We start from the raw sequence: 23,863 nt of genomic DNA, 5'->3' as shown, positions 1-23,863 counted from the left end.
ATGTAAATAAGTTCCTTCTCTTTGTTTAGGGTGATGGGATCTTTGCAGAACTTTGAAGCATTCTCAGAGGTGTTCCACTGTAAAAAAGGCACAGCCATGCATCCTGCAGAGAAGTGCAGAGTGTGGTAACCAAAAAGAACACTGGCGAGAATGACACAGACTGGTGACACAACAAACAGTTCTTGCCAGCAATGTGCCTGCTGTTCTCCCACTCAGTCACAGCCAAGGCTAACGGTGCAGCTACTGTAGTAACGATCAAGGGAGCTCCAGCACTCCAGCTCTTACAGTTCCGCTGGGAAGTACCCAGGTATCTCAGTGACTGACTGTGTCACTGTGCTGAAAGCCACCGTGCGCTCCACAACAGAAACGACTGTTTCAAATGACATCCTGACTGTTATTAAGACACTGCATCAGGGTTACAAAGACTTAATTCTTAAATAATAATAAAAAAAAAAAAACCAAAACAAAACCAACAACAACCATATCTCTATTTTTCAGAAAAGAACAATAATTTTAATATGTCTTACAACTACATCTTCTGAGACTCTGTGAACCTGTTGGAGCTGTTCTCAGTGAACTGTTTTCCAGTGTTCTGATTCAGTTTCTGGTGCATTCTTCCCCAATTCAGGTTAGAGCTAGCTTAAACTCTCATGCTGTCCGTATACTTGCACTTCGATTACTGCTTTTGTTGTAAGGAATTGCTATTTGTCTTGCTACGTTACCAAGTGAGCTATACGTTAAGATGCCTGCCAGCTGCTAACTTCATGCCAAGCTGCGCTCTCCTATTGCACTCGAGTTCCTCCGCTCCAAAGAACAACTGTAACATGACCTTAAAGTGATGTATGACTAGATAGAAAGATCCCATGTTTAGGAGTACAAATTCTGTTGTTATGGTTAAAATTACAGCCCACCCGCACCACCCCACCCCACCCCTTCAGAGATATATTTAAAATTATGCTTATTCTTGTAGAAAGTGTATAAAATACTTTTTGTCTAAGAGCAAACATGTATCTATGGAAACAATTACGCTGTTTTTAATCCTGTGCCTTTTCATTTTGCCATAGGCTATTTTTCAGTATTTACACTTGAAAATGTAACAAGTATTAATTTTTAATTAAAAAACAAAAACAACAAAAAAAAAAAACCCCAACCAAACAAACCCAAAAACACGGTAGCCAATTCAGCACACATTTTACTATAGAGAGTTTTGGGTGGCTTCCCTCAGTAAGTATTCTAATACAGTGATAATATTTTAAACTGCCAACACTTAATAGTGAATTTTAAATACTCTTCCATCAAATGCTCTTCTTTCTAGCATAGAAATCACTGGAAAGCAAGACAGTAACGCCTAGTGCTTAGCTTACCAAGTGCCAAATCACACTATTCATTTGATTCACAGATTTCAGCACGCCACTAGCAAAAGGTTTGATTATCTAGAGAACGGGGAAGGAAATGAAAATCACTTAACAGAAGCAGCTTTGCCAGAAGAGATGACCCACGGAATTGCTCTGGCCATTTGACAGTAAGAGCTGGCTAAATCACGGAATGAAACCCTCCTGATTTTTGCATGAATTTTACCTGCTGAAGTGAAATCAGCCTGCAGGTGAATTGCCACTTTTACTGCAGCTGAGAATATATAGTTCAATTACATGTTATTTCCATCCTAAAAGTCATTTTGGAAGCTAACTTGCTCAGAGAATCGGTGCTGCCTCAGGGATCTACCACTCTTCTCTGCCCTTCAAAGTTTTGAGAGTTGAGTACAGAAGGGAAAGTACTAAGAGGGTTTAGTTGCAAGTTTATTTATTTAACATCTTTTCAAAAGACTAAGAACACTCTTCAGCACCTACCAGGAAGGTTGCTGTGCCTTAAAGTGAATACCATACTTATATACAAAAATAAAGTGAATAAACAAATATCACAGGAAGCACAGAATGTGGCTTTCAACACAGTTCATAGAAAAGGTGTTTCCCATCGGATTGTTTTCTGGGCAGCATCTCAGACGCCTGTGTATCCAGACCTCTGCCAGGGAATGCAGCCCCAGTTATGTTTTGGTTTTGTGTTTATTTCAGCTCTGTCTGTTACCTGTAGAGAATGGCACTCGACAACATTTAATTCTAACAAAGATCCCGATTTGAGGCAGATTAATTGGGAGAAAAGGATTTTTTTTTTTCAGATGGGAATTGTTGGATTCACATATGCCTGAAAAACTTAGGATTGACCCACACTAAAAAAACAACAAAACCCGATGAATAGGAGAGTGCACTACCGAGCTCCAAAAGCCCTTTAAAAAAAAAAAAAAAAAGTTACAATATTCTACACTAGGATCAAGGTCCTGTTTAAGTGACTTAAAAGCTCTTAAAGGAAAATATGGAGGTAGGGAACCGGGCACGTACGTGTCACGCTCATGCCTCCACACAATTTGAAGTGCTTCAGCTGTTAAAACTTTCGGTTCTACGGAGACGTGTAAAGAGATGCTTATTCCCTGCTGGAGCGCGGGCTGAGGTGCTGTGTGTGCCTGCACATCACCCCAGAGCTGCGGTACTTTAGACTACACACACACACACGCACAGCAGTATTGCTGCACTGGACGCTTGTCCGTCTCAGGAAGTTCCTTTCTGATGCTGAACACCAGCACCTTTGAGTCAGGCTTAATAACGCTACTAAAACACAACAGAAGCAATTTCATCTGATATTGCAGTAAATTATCGATGCGACTTTAACAAGGAGGATTCAAGTTAAAGCTAGTTAGGAGGTAACATAGATTCTGTATAAAACACAGATGGACAGGAACTAATTTAGATGTTAATGAAGGTTCCACTCAAACTATGACTAACCATGAGCTTTTGGCTCCATCCAGGACTAGAACCATGTAGTTAGATTACAGATGTAGCAGCAGATCGGTGAGATTCGGATGTCCTGAAAGGCTTCATGCCTACTGTACTGCCTTCTGCCTACCATCATTAGAGGTAAAGGCCAACAGATCACAATCATGAGAATTACGAAGCCCAGGTTCTGCATAGGAACAGTGCTTTAAGGTGTCTGCAACTGGATGTTGAAGCCAAGTCTAATTACATTTGCTTCTGGGTTTTATTCACTTTTAAGAGAGTTTTTGCTCTTGAATTAACCAAATGCTCATGTCCCATGCCTTGTTAAAACCCACTGTCATACCGACTAGGTTTGTATTTGCTCCTGGATCAGATCATACATGTAATAGACCAGGGACTTTTAATTATCTAAATTGCTCTTTATAAAAAGTGACGTGATCTAGAACCTCCTTAGTACGAAGTGCTGTCCAAGCTTTGTTGCGGCCATTAAGTTAGGTTCACCTTTCTCATCACATCTAAAACGGGTGTTCATAGAAAGATCATTTGACTACTGTTCCCTATTGGAAGGATTTTCATTTGTTTTAACATTGAATGACTGGCTACAAGACAGTCAAGTGCTCTGATAAATCAGCTTTTGTGATTTAATTATTCATGTATGGTGGCAGGCAAAATAAACTGTATTTAACTGCATTTTGTCCATCTTCACTTGCTCAGGTTTTCCATGCCAGATTACATGCGTACAGTAAAGCTAAATTCCATAGTCAGGTAATAAAAACTTTTTCCCCTGTGTGACCAATACTTTGATGTAGCACTTCCAGTCAGCGAAGGTGGCCAAAGCGCCTTTCTTTCCTCTGTCTTCACATGCCTTTACAAGCCAGGTGTTTACAGTGCCACAGACCCTCCAAGGAAAGCGTCCTGGCCTGACTTGCCTTTAATATTTGCCCCCTACATATCACAGTACCAGACACCTATTTTCTCAACTTGTTCTGAGAACAAGGAGTTACTCTAGGACTCCTCAGGGGAGTCCTGCTACGCTGTGAACATACAATTCCTTTTGCCAGCTTCTGCTCAGAGCCTCACCCTCACAGTTAGGTCTCGATTAGCCTGACGATCACAGATTTCACACATTCAGGCAGGTTTGTCTGCCATTGTGAAAATGTTTTTATGCTAGGGTCAATTAAGAAGAGAGTGACATTTTAAATACCTCACTGTTCAATAGTTTAACTTGTCTATTAAGCCGGCAGGAACAGTACCTCAGGGTAAATTCACCTGGAATTCTTCTTTAGGGACAGAAAAATGAGGTAGCCTACATCTTTCAGCATCAGAATATCAGAAAAAAGAAGCAAATTTGAGGAGGAACTTTTAAATGTAAAATCCAAGAGGCGATATATGAAGGGGAAAAAAAAGAAATACCACAAACTATTGATTGCTAATATGAACAGTATCACAAACCCAAGGCTAGAATCTGGCACGGTATCTTTTACACGTAACACTTACTCAAAATTGCAGTGGTCCAGCTGTCACACAAGACTACTAATACAAAAAGGCGAGTTTACTGCACATAGGGAGTAACAGAACAAAGACAATCCTTGCCAGCTTCATTTGTGCTTAGATGTTTCACGCTCCTGTTGTTTGCTCTCCCATGTGGACCTCTTCATTGCACTGTAAGAAACACAGAGGTAATTACGGCTGGGGAGAGGGTACAGAGCCCAGCACGTTTCCAGCATGCTGGAAAGGTCCCTTGCTCGGGAGACAGGTCAGAGTTATGCACAAGCACAAAAGCATGAGATTACAGAAGAGTCAACCAAAGCTGTGACCAGTAATACAGCGCTATTAACTGTTTTATTTGGTCTGTAACTACTACAGGTGTACTACAAATATTATGATAATATTAACTTAGCGTGTACGCTACAGATAACAGATCTGCGTATAATCCTTCTCTAAAAGTGCAAGTTATTGTTCTCGGTTACCATGCTCATAGGACAGTTTTGGCCTTGCGAATTGCATTCTTTTATATTTATTCACAGAAGTCTTAGTAAAGGGACTGTGAATCTGTCTGATCCTAGATTGCCAGGCAGTCACTGCCTACCGTGAGGGTACTCAGCAAGGTGACAACAGCATATATATGCCAAGGGAAACAGCACACAACCATGCAGAGGTCAGGTGGAGGAGGTTCACATGGCTGACAGTTTAATAACTCTGCAAAATCATTAAGCTCTGGAGATGTGCCATTAGAAGTTCTGGCACATGCAACTGCTAAAGGGATAATTAAAATGTGCCTGGGAGGTTTTATTCCAAGTTATTATTACAGCACATGGAAGTTACTTCGTTTTTTCATGTAAGTTTATTACGCCTCCCACCTGCAGAAGACTCTTTCCATCTGTCGCTTTGTGTCTGTGCCAGCACAACGCAAGTGCATAAGCTGCAACCTCCCTTACGGTCCCACACATCCCATTTTACCCCTACTGCATTCACATCTCCCCTCGCCAGTTACAGCCCCCTACATCACACCGGCTACCAATGACCTTGACGGAGCAAGGACAGAGATCGGGGAGAGGCTCAGAACAACCAGGACGTGGCACTCCCTGTTAACCACCGCGGTACTTTTCCATAACCGTACGCACAAGGGTCACAGCAGAAGCAATGCACTACCACAAGTAAGAAACAATTCAAGTTGAGGGCAGAGGCAGCAGTGGAGTGTCACTGACCTTAGCCTATCAGTGAGTGAACACCTACAAAGAGATAAATGCAGAGGACTTTAAAATTAAGATCGTGGCTTTATAAGCAGGGTCTGTTACTGTGCGCTTGGCTTCTGTCTGTGCCACCTGTAAGCTCCCCTTCCATCCAGGTCTAACGCAACTGCCGATTCAAAGCTCAGAGCAGAGATGACAATACCTTTCCAGGAAGATCCAGGTCCTGACCAGATTGAGCTTCAAAAACCTTCAGCCTGTCAAGTAACATTTTCCAGCACAGCTTGTTAGCGTCGCGTGGTACAACCAGTCAGCCCACTGCCCGGCCGTTCTGCTGGGCTGCCCGGCAGCTGGTGTTACGCTGCCGGTGGCATCAGCCACACACTCAGTTTGTGAACACCGGTGGCAGTGACAGAACACAGCTTTACAAGCGTTCTCTGTTTGAGACCCAATGTCTGTAGCAGGGGGACCATTTGCTGTGCTCCCAAGACACTGATTTTCATTTATCCCATGACCAGGTGAAGTTTAAACTACAACTGGTTGCCCCATTCCAAATCAGGATGGGAACTGCAGCTACAAGCAACCCCTGCCCCTACCTGAGGTTTTGTACTTTCTTCAGCACTTGTGATGACTTTTCAGCTATTTTCAAAGGAACAGAGTCACCTCGGGAGCCTGTACAAGCCCATCTTTTTCTCTACCTGCACAAGTGAGTGACGTATTTAGTGTTAGGTCAGAATGAAACCCTTTGTCCTCAAAGCAAGGTCAGTAAAAATTTTTTACAGGCATTCCCAATAATCCAGAGCTTTCACTACTGAAACAGGACACGCACTCCAAGAAGGAACAAGATGCATATTCATAATCTGCAGAGCTTTCAGACCTGACATATTCTCCACACACATACCGTCCTACCCTAAACAACACAGCTGTCAGACAGTGAGTCCTTTGCAGTTGCTTCCAGGCTAAGTTCTGTATCAGATGTCCACCTGTGTCAGTCAGAGACTCTGGCCAACAGCCTCCACTTTAACCCCCTGCAACACCCCTCACCCCCAACCACAACAGAGCACCTTAATTGGTAACTAAGATAGTGGACAAATCCATGTAACGGGACAGAAGTGAGCAAGTCCTACAGAAAATACTTTAGCCTAGTGGAAAATTCTGTACCCAGAGATGTTTTGCTGCAGATCTGATTCCAGACTCGTAGGTAATTATGCATCAGAGCAGCTTTATCACGTACTTGGCAAAAGAAGGATTCAGAATGAGGAAAATGAAGTCTTTCCTTCTCCCATGCTGCCACCTGGTGACACATCAGTCTCCAACTTCAAAAACAGAGCAAAAGCCACATCTACACACTCACAGCTCCCTCTGCACCTTGTGTGAAACAGGCCTCTCACCCCGACACTGATGCTTTCACAGTACATCTCGGTATCTGCTCACTCCAGCAGCCCCAGCAGCCCCAGCACCCCCTCCCAGCTGTCCCACTGCAAGCACCACGTGCCTTCTCCATCTTCTTCCACATCTCATTTTTTATACAGTTCTTCACCTCATTACTACCCTCACCAAATCCCTCCTCAAAAATCTACGTCCACCATGATGCTCTTTAAGAATAACGCTTTTCGTCCAGATAATGCCAACAGCCAAGTAACTCAGTGTTTTTCCTTCCTCAGGCAAAGAAACTCCTTTTACAGAGAGAATGTATTTTCATTATTTTATTTCTAGACATAATGTCCCCGTAGGACCAGAACTTTCTTTGTTGTAACACATGATCAGAGATTAGAGCAGAGCAAAAGACGTGTGTGTGTCATTCACTAAATGCTACATGTTTCTTGCTGCACAAGATTCCCTTCCCTTCATTATAAAAAGGAAAAATCTGTACAAAATGCATTTAGAAAATGTGTTATATATTAGTTATGCGGAATTTTTAAATTCATTTTTAAAATGAAACAAAGCTGTTTCTTTCCACCAACAAATATATCTTGGAAGAATGACATGCATACCAAGTGATAACTGTCCAAGCTGCTAAGAAAGAAACTCCAGGCACACCATACAGGCCACCGCTCCATGAAGTGGGAATGTAAAAGGAAAGAGCTTTGCAGCCTTTGACGATACTGACCAACACCTCGATGAATCAGCTATTTTCAAACTTTGATGCTTCAGAAGATCCTCCTTTGCAGATCCTTCTTTTCATTTTCAAGCTGTCTTCTCCGTGAATACTTGGAAAAAATGTTGGGTTTTGTTTGTTAGGGTGGTTTGGGTTTGGGGTTATTTTTTTTGTGGTTGGTTTTAGGAGCAGATCTCCACTGTTTACAATAGTTCAAATAAAAACGGCTATTCAATACTGGTTTCTTCAGGCCCAGCACCAGTTTCCTGCACAGGAACAGTTGTTTGATCCGTATGCTCCACGGTTAGTATCAAAGCCTGACTCTGCTGTTCACTCTTTAAAACATGTCAAAGGAAAACAGAGAGTATGAAGAGTCAGTGTTTATTAGCAAATGCCTGTGATTTTCACTGCTAACAGCCAGACTTTGGCTTCTTCCTTAAGAGCAAGAGCTGCTGTAGGTCCCCTCTCCAATCAGAAGCACAAATTATACAGTCCATTCAATGTTTTTCCTATGAAATGCATCGCTGCCTGCACAGATACCAGTTCTTGCACATCACTAACAGCAACTTTCAGGGGATACATAATACTGTAGGATGGAGAGATAAACACAGTTCCATAAGATGGACTCGTATTTTTTAGTATAAGTCCATCTCCTAAAACCCCTTCAATATTCATTCTTAGACAATTTCAGGAGATAACAACAGCCCTGTGACTAGCTTCAAAGTCTCCTAATGAGAACTGCACAAAATGAGTTTACACTGCATAATCTTGGGGATTCTGGAACTCAGAGACACTCCCGCTATCGATGAGCTGCTCCAGTACGCACTCAGCCCATCAAACACACAGCATGTACAAACACCAAACAAAAAAACTTACTTCAGATTTCAACATATTACCAAAAAGAACCCCAAAAAACAAAAAACCCAAAACAAGAGAGAGAAAGAGACTCACCCTTGATTCCTGCACCGCTGCAAAGAAAAGGAAACAGTCCCATCAAAATGCAGTAAGGTGAACTTTATACTCACACATTTTTCTAACCACGTTACCATGTTCTTACACGTATGTAGGAGCAGTTCAGCAGTGAGCCTGCATAGGCACATCCCCTAAGGGAGGCACCATCACAACAGGTTAACTGTGGCATGCAAAAATGTAGAAATTTCTGTGTGCCATAGTTAACCTGTTGTGATGATGATACAGTTCACAGATATCTAATTGGCTGTTAAGTTTTCAGCTCAACATCTAGTGAATCAAAGACCATTCTTCAGAATACTGTTACAAAACCACCCCTTTATACACATGCTACTTGTACTTACGTGGCACATAATTTTTCCTTTTCCTCCATTTCCAGATAGATGTAAGACCAACTGCAATAACTAGCACGGCAACGACAACAGAACAAACAATTACTGTAACGGAGGAAGCTGAGGAAGAATTCCCGTTCTCTCCCTGTACCCAGCCGTTCTTCTTAAGTCTGATGTGAGAAAAGAAATAATTGTGTTCTTAGAACCTGTCAGCAGACCTTGCAGGGGAACTGCTGTACTGTTTTTAACACCCCACCTCCGCACCCAGGGGCATTCACAAAGGTCTTTCTGACTCAGTGGGTAACCCAAGAAGGACCTGACTTTCACCTCTTTTTTTTTTTAATGCTTGTAAATGCAAACTGATTCTCCTCAGAAGCAAACTCTCACCCGTTCCACTATAGCTAAGGGATGTGTCAGCTGAAACCCTGGTACCCAGAGGAGCGCACTGCTCTTCATGGGTCTAGATCCAGCTCTGTTAGAGCTGTCTGAGAGTCTCCTGTGCAGTGGCAAGTTCGAACAAGAGGCTGAAGGCTAAATCTGTCATGTTAACGAGTTTATAAAGAAAGAAGTTACGCTGTTCCCAAGAAAGAGTGGGACTAGGAACAGGATTCCATGCTCAGTGCCTTACTGGAAGCAGAAAACTGCTGCAAAATGCAGACCCAGCAGTTAAAGAAAGCAGCCCCATGCCCAGTAAGATCTGCTTACTTGGACCATGGTATACAACTGTGAGACATGTTGGCTGTTGAGGAGGTTCCAGGAGGACAGGCTTCACACACATTGTCAGTGGTCTTTGTGCCTGTAAGGGAGAAGACAACAGGATTTCTATCTGCACCTAAGGCTAAGGTTCAGTTCAATGTGTTCTTTGCAAATGACCAAGCGATTACTGCAGAGACTTCAATACAGACAAAAGCTCACACACTTCTCTTTGCACACAGGAAAAAGGCTTCTTGGCTAATCAGCTACCTCAGCATCTAGGTCTTGAAGGATCCTGCAAGCTTTCAGCTGTGTCACAGTCAGTACAGCGGGCAAGTATACACCATACCTAGTATGTGCTGGCCCTATCCATTCACATTGTTCCTTCACCGATTTTTTTCTGGATGAACTGATAGCCAGACTCCTCAAAATCGAGCTCCAAAGGCATTTCCCATAAGAAAACTTTCCTCTTGGTGTTACCGATGCCGTGTTGGCTTACCCCTTTCTTTTACCATACTGCCAGGAAAGCAGACAGTGTAGCGCTGACAAAGTTCACAGTCTTCACTCCCCAAATAACTGCAGAAATACTCAGGCGGACAGCCACACACAGTATTCTTCGTATAGGTACATGCTACTTCTGGCACTAGGTTGGCTCCTAAGAGAAATTCACATGCGCAGCCACAGTATTTACATGGGTACAATCAACAGATACAAAACCAAAAGCAAACATTTAGCCTTGCCTTGATGCACTGGTGAAGAGCACCAGAACTAACAGGGTTAGTGAAGACGACTCCTTTTGTGATATATAAAGAGCCCAATTCCTTACAGACACACCATCTTTACATCTGTCCTCAGCGTTGCATGGCAAAAGCAAAATACTCTCAACTCAGATGTCTTTAAATTAGCTCCACCAGGAGCTCATTCAGGTCTACCTTATCCCGATAGTCCAAGACAACTCTTTAGACATCATGCTGCGATCTAAAGGACCCTTTAAACATTAAGCGAGAGGCTGCAGATCAAACCTCCGGTGGTGCCAGCTGAAGATTGATCCAAGTTTCTCCCTTCCATCACCCAGGAGACAGCATTCTGAGGTCTGCACAGTGACATAAGCCTCTCTGCTCATCCTCTTAACCAACTCATCAAGCAAATGAGGCAAGAAAGAAGGGGAGAATGTATCCACAAAAGGCATGAAAAATCCATTTAACCTGGTTCTTCAGCATCCTCCTTACCTTTATCACACAGTTTACATTTCCTGCAGTGTTCTAAACCATTGGGATGATCTGTGTATGTATCCTCAACACAAGGTACACACACGGTGCTGGAATTTGCAGTGCAGTGCTTGAAAACCCGAAGTCCTAAAAACCAGAAACAACCCCCCAGAGAAGTGGCTCCGTTAGCAAAGCTTACGTGGCCGGGGCCTGACACTGGCATTAAACCAACAGTAACTACTAAACTACAAGGACCTCAGAAATATGCTAATAGCGGCTGCAGAGATAACCCTGAAACAGAAACCGGGACCCAAAATGAAAGACCTTGGAAACTGTGCCCCAAAATGAAAGACCTTGGAAACCGTGAAGTTAGTGACTACCAGGGCAGAGAGATTCTGGTGGTTTTGGCTTCTACTCTGGAGGGTCCGAAGAAAGGGATGGGGCCCTGTGCTGCTGCAAGGGGGGTGTGGGGCGTGAGCGAGGGCCACAAGAGGCCATTCAGGCATGATGCTCACAACTTGGTTAGTTGCAAGGCTGGTGTCAGGGTGCAGCGGGCTGCAGGAGGGAAGGCGGGTCACCCTCATGACCCGCTGCAGAAGGAGGGAAGGAGCTTTCCTCTGCAGCTGACGTGGAGAGCAAGCAGTCCAGTTACCTACCAGCAGCACACATGAGGCAGCACTCTGCACCTATGGGATATTCTCCCAGCCCACATTCTAAGGCTTCCACACAGTCCAGCTGCATGACGAGCACAACGGCAAAAACCTTGGGGCAATACAAGAAGGGATTTCTGCTGCACAGCCTGTTTACGGGACGCCGGCCGCTCGACACACCGCCGTCTCGCACAGGGGCTTCCGACGAGCGGCCCTCCGCGCAGGGCCGGGGCGGGGGGCGCTCCCCGGCCAGCCCGGCCCCGCCAGGCCGCCCCGGGCGGAGAAGCAGCGGGGAGCGGCCCGGCCGTACCGGCCCCACTCACCAGGCGCATGGTCCGCCGGGCAGGCTCCCGCAGCTGCGGGGCTCCGCGGCGCCTCAGCGGCCGCCCCGCGTTCGGCGCAGCCCGGGGCCGCTGCCCCATGCAGGGGGCCGGCCCGGGCCCACAGCGGCTGCCGGACCCGCGGCCGCGCCCGCCGCCGACACGAAAATGAAAGCGAAAGCCGCGCTGAGCGGGATCACCTCTGCCCCGGCAGGGAAGGGCGAGGAGGGGAAGCCGCGGCGGCAGCGCAGCGCTGGGCCTGCGCCCGACACAACGGCAGCGGCGGGGACGGAGGCCGAGCGCGGCCGGGGCAGCCCGGCTGTGGGCCCTTGCTCAGCAGAATGGCGGCGGGGGGCGAGGGCGAGTAGGGCTGGGGCTGCCCAGCCCCCCGCCGCTGCCTCACAAGGTGGCGAGGGGGAAGAGAGGGCAAGCAGGGCCGGGGCAGCCCGGCGCAGGGCCCCTGCCCCACAACGTGGCAGCCCGGCAGGCTGAGGGGGCCGGGAGCTCAGTGATCACCCCAGCCCCTGCCCGAGGGCCACCTTTCTTTCGCGAAAACGTGTCCATAAGCACACGCAAAAGCAACCAGAAACAGCCAACTATTAAAAGAAAAAGATGCTGAGGCTGCCCAGCAGAGAAATTACTTGACCAGGCAGGGAAGGCCGAGGAAGGGAAGCCACCGCTGCGGCAGCCCGGCCCTGGGCCTCTGCCCCACAGAATGGCGGCGGGGGCAGAGGCTGAGCAGGGCTGGGGGCTGCCCGCCCTGCCCCACAAGGCGGCGGCGGGGGGGGGAGAGAGGCCGAGCAGGTTCAGGGCAGCCCGGCGCAGGGCCCCTGCCCCACAAGATGGCGGCCGAGGGGGCCGAGGGGGCCTGGAGCTCAGTGATGACCCCAGCCCCTGCCTGGGGGCCACCCTTCCTTCATGAGAACGTGTCCATAGGCACACACAAGAGCAAACAGAACAACCAACCGTTGTAAAAAAAAAAAAAAAAAAGAAAAAGAGGCTGAGGATGCCCAGCAGAGAAATTATTTGACCAAAAAGCAAAATGCCCAAGTCCGCTGTTAGACTTAGCTCAGGTTCCCCCTGTGCCAGCGGTATGGCTTTCCGTCACTGCGGCAGTTCTGGGCCTGGCTTTGAGTCGGCACCAGCCCCCAGCAGATGTTGGGATTAGCAAAAGCATTGGCAGATTTTAAAAACAGCTGTTGTCACAAATACTTAAAATGTTGAAATGGGTCACTGTTCCTCGAATACCACAGGGAAGCAGTTTACATAAATGCAGGTTTCCCCCTTTCTGTTTTTGAAGAAAAAAAGCTGGCAATGCTTTACTAGTTTCTGAAATGGGCGGGCAGCGTTTCTTGCAGCAGGGTGAGAGGGTGCAGAGAGGAGCTGTTTGTTTGTTAAGGCCTTCAGTGAGCTCAGAACTGCGATGTACCTTTGGCAAGCGGAAAGCAGACCAGCGAGACACGGGAACCGCACGCCTGCTCCTCTGCCAGGACGCCCGCCAGCTAGGGACAGCTCAGCTGGAACGCGTCAGGGATCCTGTGTTCAGCCCACATCCGTTAAAAGTCGGTTTACGTGCCTACGTAGCAAAGGCAGCTAAAGAGGGGTCCAGCTCTTGTTATTAGTGTTTCATAATTCTGCTGACAGCTAAACTTTCAGGGCAAGCACACTGGGAGTCCCCAGCCGGTTTAACAGGCGCTGACGTGCAGCGCTGCTGGAAGAAGAGCTCCGTCTCCTTTCGGTCCCATTCCCCCCAACCCCACTACGAGCACCCATGAAGAAATGGCAGTTGGGAAGCGGCTGAGGCTAGAATTCATTCTGATGAGCAGGTGGAAGTCACGGATGGCGCTAGTTCCAGTTCTCCGTGCCCCAGATTCTTGCAGGGAGGTGTTGGGGTTGGCGCTGCCACTGCTGCCCTGTGTCAGCGTGTGTATGCCGGCGTACAGCGACGGAGGGGGGTGGCTTGCCAAAGGCTGCGGCAGTGAGTCAGACAGAGGTAATGCCAGCGCTGACTTTGGAGGTGCTGGGGATGGCTGGCTCTGGCACGCACACAGAGCGTGTGTGACAATCTGGGACACTAAGCACAAGCCTAGTGACACCGTGGCCCTGTCAATCCTGCCTGTAACCTGCGTTGATGGTGCACCACGCCTGTAGTTTGCTCAACATTTCCTCTTATTTTCAGGTGATAATGCTAACTTCTATAGCTATTTGGGATAGACAAGCTGAAAGTGAAAGCTCCCTCAGACACAAAAATAGGGAAGTATACTTGTGAAATATGGATGTCAAGCTTCCTTTTTCCATAGTGACAGAGCTTGAGGGTTTCTAGACAGAGTTACTTTTCTCCCCTGGGAAGTGATCGCAGGTAGTCCCTTGACATGAACTGATTTTACCGTATGGCAGCTGCCTCAGTTTCCTACACATCACCACTTCTTTTCCACTGCTCCAGGTTTCACTTGACACGGCAGATCACGATTCTCTGGCAAAGGACAGCTGCTGTGCATGTGACAGGAAGGTCTGAGCTTGCCTTGCCTTGCCTCGGAATGCGTTTGACAAGTCAAAATTCATTGGTATTATCACATTTGCAATGGATTTTCCCTGTGAGAAACCTCTCGGGCTGTGGCCGGCATTCAGCACTAATACAGCACTTATTTTTTAGCCAAGAAATCAGTAGTGCTGTCTACCACTGTGACCTAGCAGTTGGGAAAACCAAGCAGCCATCCTACTTAAAAGTGTAGTTCATAGCTGGATGGGAAATATGTATTTAGCTCAGCAGTATTGCTGTAATCAGGTCATTCCTGACTTGCCTCCCTGACTGCAGGCCAAGGTTTGGGTTGGTTTTTTTCCCCCCACGTCCCTATCACCATTTCAGAATACAAAAACCCTAAGCCAGGTGTAGATTCATACCAGCTTCCATCGGTCTCCCAACAGCCACAGATTGATTGTGCCTCGTTCTTCTCAAGCAAAGGGACTTTCCTGGTTGTTGAAGTACAGAAACTCCGATCTGGACAGCTGAAGGACAGTAGCTATTGTCTTCAACTGATTTACTACTGATTTACAGGATGCAAGAAAGAGTAAGTCCTGAGAGAAGCCTTTTACGACTATGAGGAGGGCAAAGACCTCCCTGTCCTTCACACCACTATCCTGTCCTTCACACAGGTGCACACACTAGTGCATGAACCAGCATCCTTAGTCCAGAATTTATCTTTGCAGGTGCCTTGTATACAGGTAATGCTCAAAGGTATCCCACAGCTGTATGCCCTTCTGATTCCTTAGTTTTGTTATCTTTGGTAGAAGATCTAGGGAGCCTGGAAGTTAAGATAGAGGCAGTCTTCTCAGGTTTTCAGGTGGTTGTTTGTTTTTTTTTTTTAACTGCTTATAATTTTATCAGTCTGTTTGCTTTTTTGGACTGAAATATAGCATCTGTGCTGTTTAAGTGCAAATATCTCTCCTGGGGGGGAAAAAATATCAATAGATGTAATGCAGCCCATCTGAGAATGAAAAGAGGTATCTTTCCTGTTGTGATCAAATATGCTTGTGAGCAGTGGAACTTCTAAGGACAAGTTTCCTGTAGCTTTATGTCTCGCGGACAAAATATTTTGTGCCTGGTAGGGTACAAGCTGTGATCAAAGCTTATCTGGTGGTGGGAAGACTTGTAACATTTCTGTCATCTCTGAATTCTTCAGCATACAGCCAGTACAGCAGCACAGAAAGAGCAGTGATGCCCTGGCCAGCTGCCAGCCCAGGTGCATTGCCACTGCTGTTATCAGAATGTGCCCAGGCACAGCAGAGTACAATGATAAGCAGTGCAGCGGTACAGCAAGCAGCAAAAGCAAAAAGCAGCCCCTAATGAGCACAAGATTTAATTTGCAGTAAGGAAAGCAAGCCCCATGGCAAGCACAGGAGCCTGCCAATTAATAGCTAAACAGCAACGACAGCTATAAATTTGACCTAGCAAGTCCAGTCAAATCTGTCGTTATCTCGAACCCTTTGAGCTGCTTGCTCGCTCCCCCTTGGCAGGATGGGGGAGACAATCAGAAAGATAAAAGTGAGAAAACTCGTGGGTCGAGATAAAGACAGTTTAATAGGTAAAACAAAAGCTGCATGTGCAAGCAGAGAAAACCAAGGAATTCATTCACCAGCTATAGAGACATTAACACAGACAACATCAAATTCTACCCCTTTTAAAAAAAACAAACCCCAAACCAAACAGCATTATAACATTACATAAATCCAATAGCATACTGGTTTATGGTCCAGTCATCCTGCACATTTTTCAAGCTCCATCCCCTATTTGTTTTGGTGGGGGTTTTGCCAGGGTTTTTTTTCTGCTGCAGTGTCTTGACAGACCCAAATAAGCCACCTGGAAATTGTGGGCAGAATTAAAATTAATATTCCTTAGTACATGCAGTGAAATGAAATTACTCTGATTTAAGTGATATTGAAGGCATTGGCCAGAGAAAACTCGTTGTTCCTTCTAACTTTGTTTCTAAAGCTTTAGCTTTAGGAAACATCAATAAAAAGAATATATAAGTGTGTGTCAGTAGTAAGCGGTGTCTTTTTAAAAGGACTATAGCTTGAAAATTTCAAGTAACATTTTGTGTGGGCAGAAGCATTCAGTGTAAAAGGAAGCAACAGACCTGCAAGTCCCGAGTTTTACAGCTTTAAGGAATTGCTTAAATTATCCTTTATAGACACAGTTCATATACTAGTGAGAGAAGTGATAGAAAGCAGCTTTTGCACCAGATTCCACAACTAAATTTTAAAAAGAATTCTACTCCAGTACCGCTGGAAAAAAACCAAACCTCTCTACATCAATTTAACGCTTCATCAAGTTACCCTATTCATCTGTCCACATATAAACAATTACAATGTCATACACAGAAACTGAGAGGTGGAAAAGATTTATTAAGTCTCCAGCACTGACTGACATCTGATACCTGGCCATTAAAATGAAGCAAACAAAATCACATGAAGCATACACATGAAAAACCCAAAAATTCAGCTCAAACTGACGTTTTAGTCATCCAAGGGGACAGTGTTTTTACAGTAACTGTGACCCCTGGTGGCTAAAAAAAAAAAAAAAAATAAAATAAATTTACAATGTCATTTGTAAACTTTGCAAAGGCTTTTCCTACTGCAATATTAAAAAAAGTTGTGTATCTAAAGATTTTTTTTCAGTAAGAACTTTTTAGTCTTCTAAATACTTTGACAATCGTTTTGCATAATTCTAGAAGTTTATATAGCAAGTTCTCTGTATCGCAAGCCAATTCACTTGCTGGACAACAGTAACAACATCATGTCATTACTAGTGTTACTATTTACATTATAGTAACATCTCAAATCCTCAAATGAAATTAAGGTATCGCTTTACAAAGGTACTGCCAAGAACTCCAGAGTAAAAGAGCATATAGGGACTCTGCCACTTAATGGCATCTCCTACCACAGACGCCACATTCCTTATTGCAGTAAAATGCGTATGTATGACAAATCGGTGATAAAATGTGGCAGAACAAATCATTCCTTGTCAAAACAAGAGACAAACAAAAACCTGCGTAAGCAAGCAATGTGTGATCTCTGGCTAACAGCATGGATTATGTCTCTAGCCAAAACATCCCATAACTTTGTATGTAAGCCGCAGAACTATCGTATTTTTTTCATCAGAGGATAACGTTTTTCACCCAAGGTTTATGCCTGCACAAACTTACGTTTATTATCACGATTGGTTTATTGTCATAGGAAGGGAAGCTCCCCCAGTCAGGGACACACGTGGATGTTCCTGTTGTGATGGAGTACAGATGTTTGTTGTTTGGGTTTTTAAATCCCATATGGCTCTTCTGTAAGTGCTTATGTTCCACATGAAAGAAAGCAAGCTGTCCGTGTGAGACATGCAACCAAGAGGATCTTGGCTATTCCTGCTGACCAGTCTGAAGTTCCTGAAGAAATCATGCTTGAAATAACAGTTAAGAGACTTTTTAATATTAGGAACACAGAGTTTAGCAATTCAGTAATTACTATGAGGAAAGGCGGCTTTCCAGGAATCCTTTTTCTACTCTACAACTCTTTATTGCTGAGGGGAGAGATCAGCTCCCCCAACTTGAGTCAAGGGCCTGGCTTTCAGGAGGGCCCAAACCAGCACGAAGCGTTACCGACGGCCACGCTGCTACCCAAGGCAGCAACGTAACAGCAAAACAAGCTGAGGGAAGCCAAGGCAGCCTAAGCGAGAGAGATTTCCTCCTTCTCCTCAAACTGCCTTTCTGATCTCAGGCCAGGTAAATATAGGAAGTGCAGCTCATTGCTCTACCTGCGCATCTGCTCCTTCTACACTGATACCCAAAGCAGCTTTAAACCAGCCACCTTTGGTAGGGAGCAAAAAGCTGAGCACAAACCAGCTGCCTCCGACCTGTTTTCCACCCATCCTTGCACGGACAAATACATGAGATATATATATGTACATATATAACTTACTGGGCTATAACTGGTGCAGACATGCCTCCCACAAACCCTGATGGGGGATGCTCACAGAATCCTCATTCAGGTAGGTGTAACAGCAGCAAAAGGCCTCACCCTGGTTTGTGTGTCCCTACCAGGGCAGCTCTGACCCACCCGACCTCCACAGCTCTCCCGCTGCTGCTCCACACCGCTGCAGTGCAGCTCTTCCCTGAGGCTTTGCAGGGCAGGACAGTTCATTTGCCCCTCTGAGCTCCCAGAGAAGAAACTGTGGCAAGGTATTAGAGGATGCACAGCACTGCAGTGATTCGGTTTCTTCCTCTCAGTGTGAGGTGAAAAAATCACATGAAAGGAGGACTACAGATTCCAGGCGCTGCCTGTTAGGGGACCAGATGGCCAGGTTGGAGGCTTTACTACCCAGGTGAGAAGGTTTTGTGTGGATAGGAGAGGCAGTGACCAAGGAAATGCTCACTACAATTCAGCTGAGAGAATCTGTGTGACGGTAGCACTTGCTTGCTTCTTGGGGTTAAGTGTGCAAGGTACTCACGTGATGGGAGCCATGAGACTATACAGAGTAGATGAGAACACGAGCTCCTTTTGCTTTACAAAAAATCCCACTTCTAACTTTCAAAGACTAACATATTGGTCTTTCTCAGGGGCGCGAGTGGCTGCATATCGCTCAGAGGGAGAGAACCCAGACAGAAGTTGCACACAAATGCATTTTATTGCTCTCTACAAACACAGAGACGCATACATAGTATGCATGTAAGCCACAGGCCTGTCCCAGTAGTGGGAGAAACACTATCCATCATGAATTAAACCACTCAATGCAGACAAAAATCATTATTATAATGAAAATGCTAGAAAAAGCATAGCTTACACCCAAAATGTATAACATTGACAAATCAAGCCTTATACGTACTACCTGTTCTTTAACATAAAGCAGTAACATACTCTTTTTCTAAATTGAAAAAAGCAGCAAAATAGTAGAAATATTCCACATAGTTTCCTAGCTTCTGTTCATCCATCATGCTTTATATACTAGGACTATGAAAGGGCCATTGGGGGAAAATCCAAAACAAAACGAAAACCATCTCTGATGCTGTACAAGTTATAAGAAAACCAAGGGAAATTGATTCTAATCAAGTGTGCATGAACCAAAGGGTAGTAAATTTATCCTCTGGAGTGACTGAGCAACCAAGTGTTGCTAGTCAAGCCAGAGCAAAGCTGATGGCTCTTACAAGCAATATTAGAGAAATCTCTCCTACAGCAATTCTCGTCCATCACAACTGTAACATCTACAAAACCACCCTCCTTCATTTTGAAGACATTCGCCCCCTGACTGGGCAGCGTGCTGTGGACTGTTACCAGCAGTGTCTACACAGCTTCGGTACCACTCAGCAGAACGCCTGAACTTTTGCCAAAGGATCCCATAAAAGTCAAAAGTATGCCATTCTTTTCACTCATAAATAAAATATAGGGGAAACAAAATTCCCTACGGAAGAGAGGATCAGAGCTGGGCTATCAGGTGCACTCAGATCCTTCCTCTGGACCGTAAAAGGCAGAGGTCCATGAAGTAAGGACTCCCCTGACTACCAGGGCCTCCAGAGAGTACTGGTGTCTTTTGGCGATGCTTGCTTCAGGGTGCTGGGGTTCCCAGGGGAATAGGCGACCTCTGTAGCAGCTGACTGGCTCTTCTGGAAGTGGCTTAAAAGTTTGGTCTGTGTTTCAGTTCGGACTTTATGAAGAGAGAGGAAATGAAAAGCTTCTTGCAAACATCTCGAATAGCCCTCTCTGAAGTCAAACTGAGAGTTTTTATGGAAGGATCCTGCAGCTAGAGAAGGGAAGAAAAGAGGTAGGGGAAAGAAAGAATAGTTTAGAGCAATTGCTCATGGCCAGAGATTCATAAAAGTGTCACAGATTTGCAATAAGCTAGAGAGTGACACAACATTCAGTACTCACCCTTCATCTGCAGCTGGCTCTGCTGCTTCAGGTAGCTGACAGTCATCTCCAGGATGTCGGCTTTCTCCAGCTTGGAGTTGGGCTGGTGCCTCTGAAACTCCTTCTCCAGGAGCAGTTTCAGCTGCTCGATGCTGCTGTTAATCCGGTCACGGCGCATTTTCTCCACCACCGGCTTCCTCAGCTGTAAAAAGCAAAGGAAAAGAGACCTATCATTAGAAGGATCTTCTCCCGGCCATCTCACAGGACTGCTTGCTGCCCATCACTGTTCCTAAACAATGTGGACCTGTTTCTCAGCTGGTGTAAGTTGTTATGAGAACAGCTGAGAGCGCGGCTCGAAGCTGCCTTGCTCTGCCTGGACTTACTTTGTTTTTCTCCTTTGGTGTCAGTAGGTTGTCGGGCTCCATGAAAACAGTGCTGGGAGCCATCTGTCCTGGGAAAGCAAGGAAGGTCTCAGAGTGGAAGTCCAGGAGAAACGTGTTGCTGGAAGCTGCCTCTGCGCGATATTTATACTGTACAACCTCACTGAGAGTCTGTGGGTCTCCGGCTTGGTGGCGTTTCCCACACTCTACAGCCAATCAGGGAGATAGGCAGCACAATAGGAGAAGCATCTATTCTTGCATGCTCCATTGCCAGTGAATAGCCTGGGGATAATGACCTTCTCCCAGATGAGCAGGTGGGGAGTGTATGGTACGTGAAAGGCTGGGATCAGAATTACGTGTCAGAAGCTGGGAAAGAGCTGGCCTTCAATGGGAAAAGGCTGCTGACTAATGCCGCGGATCAATAGCATTCCAGACGCAGCCTTGGGTTCACATGCGTGGAGGAAGGAGGAGGTCAGCTGCCGATGGCGGGAAGTAACTCCTGCGTGGGGCTGCGTTCCTCTCTGGGGACGCTTGGAGGCACACGCTTAAGCATGCACAAATGCACATGCACACACGAGCGGTTTCTGGCTTACTGAGATAAAGAGCAGAACGGCTTTAAAGCTACTCACCTTGTTTTCTCAGGAAGCCAGAGCCAGTTGTTCTCCCTCAGGTGACCGTGATGCCAGTTTTGCCCATGTGAAACAGAAAACAGTTTTTCCAGCTTGTCTTACTGCAAATAAGTACTTCTAATTGTAAGCACACAGTTACTGAAAACGTTTTCAGTTTTGATCTTTGTTCTCTTCCCTTGATATCTTATGTGCCTCTTTAGAATACTCTCAAGCCGTGCCACAAGCACTTCATGTTTCTGTTTGCAAATACCTGCAACATAGATCCACGGGGAGAAGGATCTTGGAGTGTTTTGAGATCAGTTTGTCTCACATAATGCTTTTTCACTTCCTCCCCAAAATGCATTTTAATAATAATTCTTGTTATTTTTATTTCATCTATGCACAAAGGAAAATTGAGTGCAGAAGAAATTTATATAGCCCATACACTTACCAGAAATCAAATTCCTGATTCCTCATTATTCTCCACTGGGGCAATTTCTGCATTGAGAGGCACAGCCTTTGCTCAATAGGTGCCTGCAGCTGGAAGAGTTAACGGTCTTCCTATTTGTATCCTATAAGCACACAGCCAGAGATTCATGACACAACACTTGAACCAGATCTGCCTGCATTTACCCTGCCTTCGCGCAAGCACCGCTTCCTTTTACGAGCTCTAACCTCACATGAACAGCTGAAGAAGGACATGGCAGCCGGGTATCTTCTGCATCCTCTGGACATGCACCCTGGCCTGTGTGGAGCACGGCTGACAGCAATCTTGTCCTGTTACAAGACATGAAGGGCAAAGCAGGCAGGCAGCAGCATTAACTGCGTATCTAGAACCATGCGTTTTGGTCCCAGATTTACTCCAAATGTGCTGTGTTCCTCATCAGTTCGACATGCTTCTCTGTGAGCACCAGCATCTCCCTCTCCAAGACTCAATACAGGAATAATAATAATAATAATAATCAGATAAATTACTGCCAAGTAATGTTAGGGCTTATGGTGGGGGATCTCTTACTGTAGTAAGTAAATCCTGTTTGTGTTAACATTAATATATGTGTATGCGTGTTCATGTATATATTAATATATATATGTGTGGTCACGCATGACTTTTAATGTGAATCACATACACATGTACACATTTCTCTCTCACTCTGAAACTCATTATTTGTAAGACCAGGTAAGGTTTAAATGACCTCTTCCAGGATCTGCTTTTCCATCCCTATTGTACTGCTCCTGAATAGGCTCCTTCTTTTCGTACAGAGCAGCAGCTGTTGAGCTCTGAGCCTTTTATGTCAAGTTGTGGGAAAGCTTTTGTGATACCATTTCACATGTTCTCCTCAAAGCTTGTGGATTATCTTTGAGCCCATGTAACGCCACCTCTGAAACCAATCTTACGCTCTGTGCATCCCTCTTGGGGAGATTCTCTGAAACAGAAACTCCTGAGTAGTAACTCGTTTCTTGAGCTCGTTAATCAAGCCGCGTGAAGAAGAAATGTGCCGATCCCGTGATCAGCAGAGTCCACTAGCAGTTCTGCTGGAGACGGTTTCTGTTCCCCCAATTAACTCACTAATAAACAGCTCTAGGAACAGCAATAATTTCCCCTTCCAGTACAAGTCACATAAACAGGCACTCCAGTTGGAGCCCAACAAGGCTGTTTAAAGTGTCAGATGCCTTCCCTGCAATTATCCACAGTACAGGACAAGAAACTAAGCCTGCTTCTCAGCAGCCTCTGCATTCCTGCATTCCTGCATCACAGGACTGTTACTCTGGGGGAGCACAAATCAACTTTCCGTGATAAAACTAGTCGAGCAGACGCAGACGTGTGATTGAGTGACTTGGGTCTTCCTTTGACTTGCTTCTCTCACCTGTGCAGGCTCTGGCCATTTCTGGGTTTGCCCAGCGGTTCTGAAGACGCGAAGGAGAGGGGCAGGAGCCTGGAACGGGTGCTGGTGCCTGCGCTGGGGCAGCTGGCTGCAGCCCCTCACCGACCCACATCAGGCTGAAGTTGTTGCCACCCACGTCTGCCACTGCTGACTCCACCTGGGATCTCTACAGCAGGATTTCACACATGAACCTCTATTTCTCCACTCAGTAGCCAGGGGATTATGAAGTTAACTCTGTGGGAACAGTCATGCACGCCTGAACCACCTTACCCTCCTTGGTCTTGGTAGAAATTTTGCGAAATTCATTATTACAAAATTTAGCTCAAGTTAAAAGAGAATGAAAAACTCTATCTCCTTTCTTTTTCCAAGAAAGTAACTTCCATGTACCTTCTTGAAGGAATGAATTGTATGGGATAAAAAATCCTGGATTTTCTTCCAGGATCCCAAGCATCATGTCCCATTTCTTATCTGTTTACTGTGTGCGCTTGAGATGTGGTGGACCTTTTTTTCTCCTGCTGTTTAGCAATTACATGGTTAGGCATTGTCACTGTAACCCACACCTTCAGAATTCTTGCCTTCAATCTGCCACTGACTCAGTGGAGCGTGAGAGCAGGTGAAGGCTCACCATGCTCCATGATCCAAGCCGCGTGGATGCGGCTAGCCCCTCAATGCCTGGACCCTCAGTTTAGCACCTGCATGCTGGGTTCAGAGCAATGTGAGCTCTGATCCCTCACAAAAAAAAAACCATAGCCCAGCAAAGGCAGGATCAGCTTTCCTAGCAGGGATTCCAGAAGAGCTCCATTGCCTCACATCTGGCCAGTC

General features: G+C 45.7%; 3 protein-coding genes across 5 annotated transcripts in view; 1 reads left to right on the top strand and 2 right to left on the bottom strand.

The window, feature by feature from the left end:
* Positions 1–3,515, top strand: part of MMEL1 (membrane metalloendopeptidase like 1) — a 39,962-nt gene extending 36,447 nt beyond the window's left edge. For all 3 annotated transcript variants that reach the window (XM_040586722.1, XM_040586723.1, XM_040586721.1), the window contains exon 23: positions 30–3,515. In XM_040586722.1, the coding sequence (XP_040442656.1) occupies positions 30–129 (100 nt within the window). In that variant the 3' untranslated portion in view covers positions 130–3,515. The remainder of the gene's footprint in view (positions 1–29) is intronic.
* Positions 3,516–7,206: 3,691 nt separating this feature from the next.
* On the bottom strand, positions 7,207–11,944 carry TNFRSF14 (TNF receptor superfamily member 14). Its single transcript, XM_040586725.1, has 8 exons — positions 11,789–11,944; positions 11,472–11,577; positions 10,837–10,962; positions 10,107–10,262; positions 9,620–9,710; positions 8,927–9,084; positions 8,565–8,581; positions 7,207–7,948 (listed from the first exon to the last, which is right to left on the bottom strand). Exons 1-8 carry the CDS (start codon positions 11,885–11,887, stop codon positions 7,841–7,843), a joined length of 861 nt encoding a protein of 286 aa, XP_040442659.1. The 5' UTR covers positions 11,888–11,944; the 3' UTR covers positions 7,207–7,840.
* Positions 11,945–18,934: 6,990 nt separating this feature from the next.
* On the bottom strand, positions 18,935–22,330 carry LOC121085142 (transcription factor HES-5-like). Its single transcript, XM_040587476.1, has 3 exons — positions 20,554–22,330; positions 20,192–20,372; positions 18,935–20,063 (listed from the first exon to the last, which is right to left on the bottom strand). The coding sequence occupies exons 1-3, from the start codon at positions 20,614–20,616 to the stop codon at positions 19,822–19,824; spliced, it is 486 nt and encodes a 161-aa protein (XP_040443410.1). The 5' UTR covers positions 20,617–22,330; the 3' UTR covers positions 18,935–19,821.
* Positions 22,331–23,863: the final 1,533 nt, after the last annotated feature.

This window comes from Falco naumanni, chromosome 3, assembly GCF_017639655.2.
Source record: "Falco naumanni isolate bFalNau1 chromosome 3, bFalNau1.pat, whole genome shotgun sequence".
NCBI classification, from domain to species: Eukaryota; Metazoa; Chordata; class Aves; order Falconiformes; family Falconidae; genus Falco; species Falco naumanni.
Note: the sequence above shows the minus strand (reverse complement) of the source record. Positions and strands in the feature narration are given on the sequence as shown.